This window comes from Chlorocebus sabaeus, chromosome 16 (genome assembly GCF_047675955.1).
Source record: "Chlorocebus sabaeus isolate Y175 chromosome 16, mChlSab1.0.hap1, whole genome shotgun sequence".
Classification (NCBI taxonomy): domain Eukaryota; kingdom Metazoa; phylum Chordata; class Mammalia; order Primates; family Cercopithecidae; genus Chlorocebus; species Chlorocebus sabaeus.
The window spans coordinates 10,536,961-10,550,702 of NC_132919.1; the positions used below are offsets into that span (position 1 = coordinate 10,536,961).

Consider the following 13,742-nt stretch of genomic DNA (forward strand, 5'->3'; position numbering starts at 1 on the left):
CCGGAAGTCGGAAGGAGCCGCTCTGTCCGTCCCGCTCGTTGGTGGCGCGGTTGCTTATCCCGTAGGCAGGATCCTTTCAGCTGAGGGGCCGGCGCACGGTAGGTAGTTGCTTGCGGCTGGAGGCGGGTCCGGCGCGGGCTGGGCGGTGCCACGAGACCGCGGAGCCACAGAAGGGGGATGCCTTAGGGGTCCAGGTGGGCGGCTGGGCCGAGGCAAGGCGGCCCCAAGCGCTGGGTGCGCGCCGCCTTGGTCGGGGACTTCAGTGACCACAGCTAGCTCCTCGCCCCGGGGACACCCCAACCTCCGAAGAGAGAACACACTGCCTGGAAACCCACAGGACTGGGCAGCCCCCGTAACCCTTCCTTGTCTGGCCGACTTTGTCAACGTCGTCCTGCCGGTCAAGAGGAAGTGCAAGATTGTTGACTACATGTTTGAAATAGAAACCGACCCATTGCAATTGAAATAATCTGTAACTTAAAAAAAAAAAAATTGCTAATTAGGATAATTTGAGTGGTTTGGGTGGTCTGGAAGAACTTTAAATGCCCAGCGCTTCTAGTTATTTAACATTATATTGTAATCTAATTAATAAAGCATAGCAGTGTATAAAGAAGTGTAGATGGCATGATATCCCGTCCCTTAGTCTTTCTGGGCCCCAGTTTCTTAAAATACTCTCACGGACTCCCTTGCTTCCTAAAGTTTCGTGATTTGAAGTTTGTTACGGGTTCCTCGCCTGGAACTGCTTATGTTCCTTATTAATGAGGCCAAGAGCATCCGTATGTTTTTCGTTCCTTGTGCAAGTCTAACTTCATTCCATCTGCCTTTATTTGTATCTTTAAGATCCGCAATATTAACCACTCCCTCCCCGCCCCTACCTCGGTGGTTGCTTTGCAAAAACCTATAATTACTTAACTACAGATCCCGCTCCTGTGTGGCTTTTTTTTCCCCCGCAAGGGACCGACACCGGGTAGGAGAAACTCGTGCTCTGGGGAGTGTTGTACCAGAGCATGGTTGGTTTGCTTGTTTTCTGTGAGCTGGCCATATTAGCCAACTGTGCTGCTCTCTAACCCAGTAACGGGGCATCCTGTTACCTGGGTTTTTTGATGTTTGGTTGGACTAGGATTTTCAGAAATTTCTGCCAGAGTTCTTAAATGTTTGTTCAGCACTTCAAGGCGTTAATCAAACTATTTTTTTTCTATCTTAGTTGCCCGTGGGTAAGATTTCTACTCTTTTATCTTTGTGTATTTGTTTGCTCAGGGATAATTTTTTCCTGTAATTGACAAAAAGACATAAAAGTACCTTGTGTAGTCAGGCTAATAGCGTACAAAAAGTATTGTTCATCTCTAATTGCCCAATTGTAGGTTACCTGATCAGACACCCAAATTAAGATTGAAGTCAGTGTTTCTAGCTGATCTGTTAAATTTTATTTGCTAAAGTGCTTCTTTTAGTAGCAACTTCTTCATATTAATTTTATAATAGTAAATAAAATACTATCATTGAAAACAGTTCTTGGGGCCAGATGTGGTGGCTCCCGCCTGTAATGCCATCATTTTGGGAGGCGGAGGTGAGTGGATCGCTGGAGCCTAGGAGTTTGAAACTGCAGTGAGCTGTGATCAGGCCACTGCATTCCAGTCTAGGCAACAAAGCAAGACTATGCCTCTAAAAAATAAGTAAAATAAAAATAAAATAGTTCCTGGCTCAAAGTAGGTGTTTTATAACTGCATTTTGGATGAATTGCTAGTAACACCTGAGCCTGAGGGCAAGGACCCATGAAACTTTAGTGCCAGAAGGTGCCTACAGTGTTATCCTGTATATCCTTATCACTTTTATTACTGCTGTGAAACCACCAAAGTTAACAAATGAGGTTTATGTTTTGTTTTCCAAGTTAGATATTTTTCTTTTTTCTTTTCTTTCTTTTTGTTTTTTGAGACGCAGTCTCCCTCTGTCACCCAGGCTGGAGTGTGCAGTGGTGCGATCTCAGCTCACTGCAACCTCCACCTCCTGGGTTCAAGTGATTCTCCTGCTTCATCCTCCCAAGTAGCTGGGACTACAGGCACGTGCCACCAGCCTGGCTAATTTTTTTTTTTTTAATGTATTTTTAGTAGAGACAGTGTTTCATCGTGTTAGCCAGGACAGTCTCAATTTCCTGATGTGATCCGCCCGCCTCAGCCTCCCAAAGTGCTAGCATTACAGGCGTGAGCCACCGTACCCGGCCCCAATTTAGATATTTTTCTTGAGAGAAGCAGGGGATGGATTAGTATCATCTGATATTGGTTCTATCAATAGTGATCAGATTTTGTTCTTGACATAACTTTAGGCTGGTTTGACTGGGACAGCTAGGCCCTAACTTTTTGTGAACTTCCCAGCAACCTAATGTGTTTACTGCATTTTTGTTCCAGACCCCTGCCCCTTGTGCCTAACTCCTAACCACAAACATTTCCTGCCCCGACTTAACTTTCCTTTTGGTATGCTCTCTGCATAGAAAACGTTTGCTGCACCCTTAGGCTAGGAGCCTCTGTTAACGGTAGTTTCTCTGAACAGAGTCTCTCTTTGTTAATCTCTAGACTTCCCTGCTGCCCCCTTCACCTTTGACAATAGAGTGAAGGAAACATACTTTTTTCAGGATAGAGCTACTTCTTTTACAAGTTCATTATTGATGCTTGAAGGCTTTCCACAAGGAACTTCAGCCTTCTGCCGATCTTAAGTATTGGAGAAGTTTTATTAGTATGATCTCTTAGCAACTTTTCAGTAATTAAGCATCCTTGGATATGGGAGGCCTCAGGCAGGTGGATCACTTGAGCTCAGGAGCTTGAGACCAGCCTGGGCAACATGGCAAAACCCTCTCTCTACAAAAACAAAAGAAAAAAAGCCCCCAAAGGAAGCCAAGTGTGGTGGTACATGCCTATAGTCCTAGCTACCAGGGAGGCTGAATTGGGAGGATCACTTGAGCCCAGGAAGTCGAGGCTACAGTGAGCTGTGATTGCACCACTGCACTCCAGCCTGGGTGACAGGCAACAGAGCCAGACCCTGTCTCAAAAAAAAAAAAAAAAAAAAAAAAAAAAATTATGCCTAAAGTGGTTTTCTCTAAATGCTGGCTACTTACCCTGTACCATGACTTGATGGGAATTTTGAGAGCAACTCTTACAAACTTTTCTACATTATTCTCTTCTATTAAAATGTTGCAGTAGTTTTCAATTATCTGAGGCTCATTAGACGGATTTTCAGATATATAATTTTAAAATTATTTTCTTAACATGCATATAGTACTTTATGGTTTACAGAGATTTACAAAGTAATAGTTTACTGTGATCATAACTCAGTTGAAGCTCACAATAACCTGTTGAAGGTTATTTTGCTCCAGGAAACACGAGGACTGTAATTCAGTTCTGGGTCTTTACTTCCAAAGCAGCTTTCAGCACTTCATAATACCTCTTTAAAACTTAGATAATGTAGCATATAATAAATGGTGCAGGCAGACTTTGAAAACAAAGTTCACTAAAAACTTGCCATTCTCCTTTCTATTCAAAAGCGAAATATTTCCTTAGGTCTTCTCATTTTTCCAGGTTTGATTTTCTCTAAATTTTTGAATTTTTTTTTTAAACTTTATAAAATTTTTTTTTTTTTTTTTGAGATGGGAGTCTCGCTCTGTTGCCCAGGCTGGAGTGCAGTAGCACCATTTCTGTTCACTGCCAGCTCCGCCTCCCGAGTTCATGCCATTCTCCTACCTCAGCTTCCTGAGTAGCTGGGACTACAGATGCCTGCCCCCACACCCAGCTAATTTTTGTATTTTTAGTAGAGATGGGGTTTCACCATGTTAGCCAGGATGGTCTCGATCTCCTGACCTCGTGATCCGCCCGCCTTGGCCTCCCAAAGTGCTGGGATTACAGGCGTGAGCCACCATGCCTGGCCTATATATACATTTTTAAACACACATAAAAGTGGTTCGAATAAACCTCATGCACCCATTCCTAGCTTCAACAATTATCCTCTACTCACTGATTTTTTTTGTGTCTGTATTTGGTGGAGGGAGGGAGCTGTTTTGAAAAAATTTCTGACATTAGAATGCTTATTAATTCTAAATTTCCTCACTGGAGGTGGCTTTGAGTTTTTGATCTCTCTGTTCACCAGGACCAATCTTTCTGAGCTCCCTCAACATCTCCCTGAACCAAGAAAGGAAAGGCTAAACTCGCTAGGAGAGTCAGTTCCCTAACCACCTGGTTCTTTTTGCCCTGACATACTCACTTCTAATCCTGACTGTCTTCCCTGAATATGTTTCTGAAATCTGAAATGCCCCCAAATCAGAAACTTGAGCACCAACATAAAGCTCAAAGGAAATGTTCATTGGAGCATTTTGGATTTTGGATTTTCAGATCAGGAATGCTCAACTGTTAAGTATATTCCAAAATCTGAAAAAGTTCGAAATCTAAAACACTTCTGGTCCCAAGCATTTTAGATAAAGGGATACTAACCTTATTTTTAAAAGCCGTGTATATTCAACACTTTGGATCTCTCTTTTTCCTCCAGAACACATTGCTATTTTGAAGTGTGCCCCTTGGTGCTTCTCTCCACATTAACTTTCCTTAAAAATTGCCAGTTCTTAGGATAGCCTTGAGTTTTTCTAAACTGAACTGTGTTCCAGTGGAAGGTGTATTTGAGAGGATTTTGGTATCAAATGACAGAAAATACATTTGATTTAGCTTTAAGCCCAGGAGAAGTTATGTGCTGATATGTGTAACTGAATGACCAGAAATGGTTCTACCAGGGACAGGTGAATTTAGGTATTCAGCTAATGTTTTCAGAAATCTCTGTCTTTCCATCATTCAGAATTGTTTCCTTCTGTGTTGGCTTTCTTGTCCGTTCATTTTTCTCCAAAAATTGAGGCCTTAGTTTATCAGCGTAGGAGACAGTGACTACTTTTGCTAGTAGTGCCAGTGCCTGTCCCAGGGCTGATGTTTATTGTGACCTAGCTTGAGTTGCATGCCTACCCCTAACTGGCCAGAGGAAACTGGGCTTTTATTGGCCAGGTCTGGGCCATGTGTCTGCGATTTCACTTCCCCAGCCGGTGAATGGGGATGGAGGTCAGACCACAAGAACTGAGAGTGGGGAATTGGAAAAATGCCTAGAGAAAAATTGGGGTGCTGTCACCTTAAGAACAGGAAGTGAATGCTGGGTAGGCAAAAATAACAGCTGTCTTCTGGAGAGAAGATCCAATTCATTGGGACTAAATCCCCTCTAGGAGATCCACGACATATATTGTCACCATAAAGGCTCTGAATTTAAAGACAAAAACAAGCTCACTTGGCAGGGGATAAGATCACCCCCCAGAAATAGTTTTCTCTTAACCTTGGTGATAATATTCATGTTATATACTTGCTAAGTTATCTTCTGATTTGATTCTTCTATTAATCTGAACTTGGAATCGCAAATATTTGAAACCTAACGTAAGGCTAGAGATTTTTAAACTGACTTAGATCGATTTTTGTATTTCCTGTAATTGTATTGAAGTTACCCGCTTTTCCAATCAGATAACCTCTAATTTACACACCCTCATACATACTTACTGACTTGATATCTAATGAGATTTTCAGATGGGGGCTGCAGGAAGAAACGGGCAAATTAAAAAAAGTTTGAGAACACCATGTGTAAGGATTTCCATCTCTTTATGGTGCTGTTACCTATTTTAGGGCTAGATATACCCAACCAGATTAAGGAAGAAAGTAGCTGAAACTCATAATTAGGTGGATTAAGGAGTGTATCATTAGTAACAACAGTTTTAGGATGAAAAGAGGCCCCTAATTCTCAGATAAGTCAAATTGAAGTCTTATCCTTATTCCAGTTGTGGAGTTGTTTTTATCTCTTATAGGAGTACTCTTAGAGTTGGGATTTTACGTGTCCGTAGAGGTTTAAGTAGGAACTCTGTAGATAACTTTGTCAAATGACTAGAGATGAGGAGTCTGAAAGTAATTTTGGAAAGTCAAATGAATTTTTAGGTTTTAAATAATTCAGACACCACAGCAACAGTTTATTACTGTAGTCTTTATGACAAAAATTGTTGACAATTTAGGATCTTGGCCTTTGATTTTTGTTTGAATCATTAGCATTCTGGGCTCGTTTAAGAGATGATAATTTACAGTTTAAACAATCGAATAATAGTTTTTTCAAGTTTAAATCTTGCTCTTTTTGGCCACTGAGGCAGGGCAGAGATCATTTATAAGAAGAAAAGATTTCATCTTTTCTGTTTTGATGTGGGGTAGGTTAATATTCAAGTTTAAAAGAAAAAAAGACCCTGGTTCAAATTAGGATCCAGGGCTGGTGTGGTGGTATCTCCTACCTGTAATCCCAGCTACTTGGGAGGCTGAGGTGGAAGGATTGCTTGGGTCCAAGACCAGCCTGGGCAGCATAGTGAGACCATGCAAAAAAACAAAACAAAACAAAAAAAAAAAACAAAAAACACACACAAACAAAAAAAGCAAATTTTAATCCCAACTATTGAAGAACCAGGAACCACTGCTCACAGAAATGATAATAGTCACGTCAGTTGGTTTTTGTGCTGGATGTTTTTGTTTTTGTTGTTTCAAATTATTCCTCTCCTTTCATATCTGCATTGCCTCCCCCTCACCTATTACTTCAGATATAAAATATGAGAAAGTTATTTTGGGTGACCTACCCACCAAGGAAGAGCAAAGATTCAGCCTGACACAAAATAACCCATAATAGGAATCTTGCAAAGTACATACAGTGAATGAATGTAATATACAGCTTTCTAAAAAAAATAATAATCTTGAAGTTTTTGATAGAATTATTTGGTGTTTGTGGGACGGGGTGTGTGTGTGTGCACGCGTGTGTGTGTGTGTTTAAAATGAGTATTTCTTAAAAATCAGCAATTATTCCAGATTTAAATTGGACTTTATTAACATTAGAATGTCTATTTATTGATAGAATAGTACCTTTTATAAATGGTTACACTTCTGAAAGAGATTATCTATTTTCCAGAAGAGAAAGCGAATGTTTTAGATGATTAGTAGTTTAGACCTAAGACTGTTGGACTCTAAAGCCCATGTACTTTTTCCTGTACCAAGCTGTCTAATGAATTAACCTTTAACATTCCCTTTATCATTTTCTGCAGTGAAATTGGGAAATTAAAACGTTTATAATTTAGCTGTCTTTTTTTACTTTAGTTTATTTAGAAACCTGTTTGGAGGTTATGGATGATAAACCCAGTCCTGAAGCCCTAAGTGAGAGTTCAGAGCATCTTTTCTCCTTTGGCGTTATTGCAGATGTTCAATATGCTGACTTAGAAGATGGCTTTAATTTCCAGGGAACCAGGCGGCGATACTACAGACATAGTCTTCTTCACTTACAGGGCGCCATTGAAGACTGGAATAATGAAAGCAGCACGCCCTGTTGTGTCCTTCAGCTTGGAGATATCATCGATGGATATAATGCACAGTATAATACATCCGAAAAGTCCCTAGAACTTGTTATGGACACATTCAAGAGGCTTAAAGTGCCAGTTCATCATACATGGGGAAACCACGAATTCTATAACTTCAGTAGAGAGTATTTAACACACTCTAAACTTAACACTAAGTTTCTAGAAGATCAGATCGTACATCATCCCGAGACCACGCCTTCAGAGGATTATTATGCTTATCATTTTGTACCATTCCCTAAATTCCGGTTCGTTTTACTGGATGCGTATGACTTGAGTGTCTTGGGCATGGATCAGTCTTCTCCAAAATACGAGCAGTGTATGAAGATATTGAGGGAGCACAATCCAAATACGGAACTGAATAGTCCTCAAGGTGAATTATTCCTTTGAGCTGAGAATCTAATAGATTGTCTTTAAATTCTTCAACTACCTTTTATTCAGCAGGAAGATGGACAATTAAGGTAAAAGAATATTGTCACTTGTTCAGGGTCAGGATTTCTCACAAGCCTGCTCTCACGTGGATTGGTTACAGCTTATTCAAGATTGATTAACAGATATTTTAAATGCCTCTTCTAGGCTGGGCACTTTTTCCAGAGGTAGCTATTCTGAGCTGTAAACAATACTAACAATATTAACTTTTTTGATGGATGGAATGGAGGGAGCAAACACAGTAAGTGGGCAAGACATGATAAATGAAACAGAAACAAGGTTATTTCCATGGTCGTAAGTGCTGCCAAGGAAATAGCATATCATGTTGTAGAGTGTTGTGGAAAAGGATTAGGGTTACTATTTTAGATGAGGTGATTAGGGAAAGCCTCTCCAAGGAGAAAGATATTTAAGCTGAGACCTAAATGACAAGGAGGAGTCTCCCTGGGAAAGAATGGGCATAGGGAGTTAGCAGACTGAGGGGAAAACATGCACAGGCACTAAATGGAATAAGACTTGAGCACTGTTGAAGAGCACAGGAAAGGGCCAGGGAGGTACAAGATGATTTTGGAGTGTAAACAGGGCCAAGACTATCTAGTGGCTCAGTGGACTTAATAAGAAGTTTGCATTTTTAGTCTAATGGAAAGCCAGCAAAGTAAGCAGGGGACTGTCAAGAGTGAGATGCAGTGTGATATATTTATATATTTCTCTAAATGCTTGTGATTTCCTATTTTAAGTTGATTATTGCTAATCAGATGTTCCTAAAGAAAAAACAAGTGTCCCTACATTAACTAAATTTGAATGTCCAAATGAGGGGAAAAAATGACTTTTGATGGGTCTAACTTACTGAATTCATTTCAGGACTTTCTGAGCCCCAGTTTGTCCAGTTTAATGGAGGATTCAGCCAAGAACAGCTAAACTGGTTGAATGAAGTGCTTACATTCTCTGACACAAACCAAGAAAAGGTGGTGATTGTGAGTAAGTATTTAAATTATCTGATTACACCAACATTTTAGAGATTGGGAAAAGTTAGGTGTTAAAGCATACTAACAATATTTGTGTTTTGCTATCCTCTTTCTATAAAATGGACACTTAGTTTAAACATTTCTATTGAGAAACCAGCTGAATATAAGATTAACATTTAAGGATGAAACAGGAAACGTAAATAACAGAAACATCTTGCCATATGTTGGAGCCTGTGAGTTGGTCTTTTAGGTTCAAAGTCGAATTTCCTCAAATGAGATCAGTTTATGAAGTAATTTCTTTTTTAAACATTAATATTATTATTGAAATCATTTTAGATTCGCATGCATTTGTAAGAAATAATTCAGAGCAGTCACTTCTATGCTTTGCTGTTTCCCCCAACGTTAACATTTTGTAAAACTTTAGTATAATATCACTAGCAGAATAGTGACATTAATACGAAAATAAACACTCCAGAAGTTTGGCTTTTTCTAAGTTGTTTTTTTTTTTTAAACCTTCTCTCCATAAGAGAAGCAAGAACCCAAAGGTGAGATGACTTCACCATGATAACTAAGACATAAAAATTACCAAGAAACTTGACTCAAAATTAAAAACAAGCTGAATTCAGCCTGGCCAACATGATGAAAGCCCATCTCTACTAAAAATATAAAAAAAAGTTAGCAGGGCATGGTGGCACACGCCTGTAGCTCCAGCTACTTGGGAGGCTGAGGCAGGAGAATTGCATGAACCAGAAGGTGGAGGTTGCAGTGAGCCGAGATTATGCCACTGCACTCCAGCCTGGGTGACAAAGATCTTATCTCAAAAATAAATAAATAAATAAATACATAAATAAAGCCAAGCACAAACAAAAAACACTGAGCTGAATTCTAAAGTGTGGAATCCAGGATGCAATCAGCTTGTAAAGGAACTTGACGCCACACTAAACAATTTGTTGGTGGAAGTCAGTACCAGGGCGTAGATTTTTCCTCAAGGTAGGAAGCCCTGAGTTTCTTAAACTCTAATGAAGTAATTTCTAAGTGAGAAATTCAGTTCAGGGACCATACCAAATCTCAGCCTTCGAGACCTGCCTGTCAGCAAAGAGGCCACCAAACAGAGGCCACTGCTGCCGAGATGCAGCAAAATGCATCCCCTGGTATCACAGGGGATGCGGGCAAGGCTCGGCTGGCAGTGAGCACTGTGCAGTTCCGTAGCTATGCCTCCCACACAGTCACAAGGAAGTTAGATTTGTATAATTTTCATTTAGAATCATTTTTGATGGATACACTGCCATCAGAGATTGTAGGAATCCAGGGGTGCTTAAAACGCGTGTGTGCGCGCATGCGCACGTGAAGACACACATACACAGAACTGAATTTGGATTTGCAGCATGGTGGGGAGACTTGGTTTGGAGGTTGAGATTAGAGCCCTTGGTTTAGAATTAGAATTGACGTGGGGTAACAGGTGAGAAGGCTAGACTGAGAGCCGGAAGGACAGGATGCCATTCTGGCTCTGGTTTATATGAACTCTGTGGGCCTGGGCAAATAACAAACCTACAAATTGCAGTGTTCTCAATAGTGTATCTAATGAAATTATGAATATGAAACCCCTGGCCAAGCACGGTGGCTCATGCCTGTAATCCCAGCACTTTGGGAGGCTGAGGTGGGCGGATCATGAGGTCAGGAGTTCGAGACCAGCCTGGCCAACATGGTGAAACCCCATCTCTACTAAAAATACAAAAATTAGCCAGATGTGGTGGCAGGCGCCTGTAATCCCAGCTACTCGGGAGGCTGAGGCAGGAGAATCACCTGAAACCAGAAGGTGGAGGTTGCAGTGAGCCAAGATCACCCCACTGCACTCCAGCCTGGGCAACAAGAGTGAAACTCCATCTCAAAAAAAAAAAAAGAAACCCCTTTGAAAATGATAGGCTATTCAGATAGTGGATTATATAAAACTCTATTTCTATCTGTAAAGGTAGTTTTTACTTATGAATCTTCCACTGATGTGGTAAAAACACATAGAAGGAGCAGAAGTGTTTCTGCTACCACTCGAATACCAAATGTCATTCAAGGGTTGGAAGAGATGAGTGCCCTTGGGTTGCTGGAGTGATGTGACACCGTTTGGTTCTATAATAACTGGTCTCAGAAACTAGGATACTTCTTGACTTGTGTCTGCTTTTAAGTTTTCCACTGTCAGCCTGTTCTGGAGCTGAAAGGAAGCTAGAGATCATATAGCAAGCCTTTGAATTGTAAAGATAAGGAAACTGAAGCCCAGTGAGACTGAATTGCATAGCAGAATCATGGAGCCGCTGACAGCCCTGAGACTAGAATCCATGCTTTATGTCTCCATCCCCTTTCCCATGTGATCCTGTGTTCTTCCCTTTTCTTTTTACTCATGGCGGTACACCTATCTAGCTTAGCAGTCTCTTCAATTTCTTCTACCATTTGATGTAAGCCTAGAAACTAGAAAGGCAAACTTTTAAAAACGGAATGATTGACGTTTTCTTTAGTAAAATTTAAAAGTTAAAGTGTAACAGACATTTTCTTTTGCTTTTTAACTTTCATGGTGGCTACTCCGAGGTCACCCTACTTTTGAATTTTGGCCATGCAGTTGGAAGGATAGAATTGCCATTAGCTGAGATAGGGGACACGGCAGGATGAGGGGTGTGAGTGGAAAGGGCAGGGGTTCAGGTTTGGAAATAGAAGTTTCAGATGCCTACCAGACATCAGTGGAGATGTTGAGTGGGCAGTTTAGACATTAGAAGTCTGAAATTCAGAATAGAGATTTGGGCTAGATAATAAATATGGAAGTTGAAAGAGTATAGATGACATTTAAGGCATATAAATCACTAAGAGATCACCAGTGCATTAGGTATAAATAGAGAAGTCGGAGGACCAAGCATTCAGGTCCTCCTGGTAAGACATTGGGGAAATGAGGGGCAACCGGCAAAGGAGACTGGAAATTAGTGGCCATCGAAGTTGGGGAAAAACTAGAAAGACACCACTAGGGGAAACACTGGGGTCCTGGAATCCAAGTGTTTCAGGGAGACGGGACAACTAATTGTGTCAAATGCTGCAGGGACTTGATAGATGAGTCAGTATGGCTTCGAGGTGCTGGAAAGCTGCACACGCCTTTGGACGCTTAGCCCTTAGGTGGTAATCAGCGCGTGTATGCACTTTTTTAAAAAAAAGCAACTTTTATTACAGATAATAAATAGAAGCATGTTTACATTTTAGAATAAAAACGAACAATAGAAAAAAGTGATTTAAAGGGAAGATGCAACGTGAGCTATACTTCAGAGTGAGAACCGTGGCTTGATCATAGATGTGTTGCTGTTAGAAATTCCAACTTCTTCTCACTCTGCTTCCACATATCTCCTGTGGACGCCAGTATAAATCTTCCCCGTTTTAACTGGTTTTCATCTGTAAAGTGGGTATGGTTACCTTGATCTCATGGGTGTTTAAAGTCTCACAAATCAGTTCTGAGACATTGTTTATGTCAGTGACACATAATCCATGGCCCATCCCGAAACTGTTTGTTTGTTTATTTATATTTACATTTTTTGAGACGGAGTCTCCCTTTGTCACCCAGGCTGCAGTGTGGTGGTGTGATCTTGGCTCACTGCAACCTCCGCCTGCTGGGTGCAAGCAATTCTTCTGCCTCAGCCTCCCGAGTAGCTGGGACTACAGGCACCCACTACCATGCGCGGCTGATTTTTATATTTTTAGTAGAAACAGGTTTCACCATGTTGTCCAGGCTGGTCTTGAACTCCTGACCTCAGGTGATCCAGCTGCCTTGGCCTCCCAAAGTGTTGGGATTACAGGTGTGAGCCACCACAACCGGCTTGCTCTTTAATTATTTAGTGTTATATCATTCTATGTATATAACATTCATATTTAAGGAAATCAATGGGATTGGATTCCAGCACAGCACCTGCCCAATTCCGGGCTGCCTTTGCAGATTGCCCTGCATAGGACATCCTCGATCTTCCTCAGTGTTTGGGCAGCGTGAGATGACGTAGGCCTCAGAGATTCAGGGTTTTGCCTCTGCAGCAGCCTGTCGCACCTCATATGAACTGTCTCACCCTTCTAAGCTCCAGAGACGTGGCTGTAGATGACCTGGTTTTCTCATGTGTGTGAATTCTCTCTGGTCCCAGTTCATTCGCATAATGAGATAGCAATTTTTTTTCTTTTTCTGAGTATTGACTTTCAGCCATTTATTTTTATAGAAGAGATATTTCTTGGCTCCTAACTCTTCTTTTCTTTAACTAACAGGCCATCTTCCCATTTACCCAGACGCCTCTGACAGTGTGTGCCTGGCCTGGAACTACAGAGATGCCCTGGCAGTCATTTGGTCTCATGAGTGCGTGGTGTGTTTCTTTGCTGGTCACACCCATGATGGTGGCTACTCTGAGGATCCTTTTGGTGTATATCACGTGAGCCTAGAAGGAGTTATTGAAACAGCTCCAGACAGCCAAGCTTTTGGCACAGTTCATGTCTATCCTGACAAAATGACGTTGAAAGGGAGAGGCAGAGTTCCAGACAGAATTATGAATTACAAGAAAGAAAGAGCCGTCCATTGTTAGTCTAATTTATTTTGTTTAACTTGATAGAAAATGAGCTTTGTATGTGTTTGTCCCTCCTAAACAAAAAAATAAAAATCCTCTGTCTCATTGTTTAGTATTCAGCTTGCAGAACAAAATATATTTATAGTTTCAGTGTGTGTTGGTTGATAAAATACTCAGAAATGTTATTTTGGATCATGTATCCATTGTAAGTTAGAAACAAAATAAACCAGGGAGGAGACTGAGGCAGGGGCAAATAGTCTTTATAAGGGGCATATAGTCCTCATGAGGGAATTTATTTGGCCTTACCTGATTTTTTTTTAACTTTTTACAAGGAGAATGCATTCACATGTATTAACTATG

At 40.9% G+C, this 13,742-nt stretch overlaps 1 protein-coding gene across 2 annotated transcripts; it reads left to right on the forward strand.

Moving 5' to 3' along the window:
• Positions 1-3: 3 nt before the first annotated feature.
• Positions 4-13,487, forward strand: ADPRM (ADP-ribose/CDP-alcohol diphosphatase, manganese dependent). Of its 2 annotated transcripts, none has more exons than XM_008010378.3 (4): positions 4-98; positions 7,176-7,802; positions 8,717-8,833; positions 13,090-13,487. In XM_008010378.3, the coding sequence occupies exons 2-4, from the start codon at positions 7,202-7,204 to the stop codon at positions 13,398-13,400; spliced, it is 1,029 nt and encodes a 342-aa protein (XP_008008569.1). In that variant the 5' UTR covers positions 4-98; positions 7,176-7,201; the 3' UTR covers positions 13,401-13,487. The 2 variants fall into 2 exon arrangements, with proteins under 2 accessions (XP_008008569.1, XP_008008570.1); XM_008010379.3 differs by having other exon boundaries at positions 27-98; positions 8,717-8,829; positions 13,090-13,374.
• Positions 13,488-13,742: the final 255 nt, after the last annotated feature.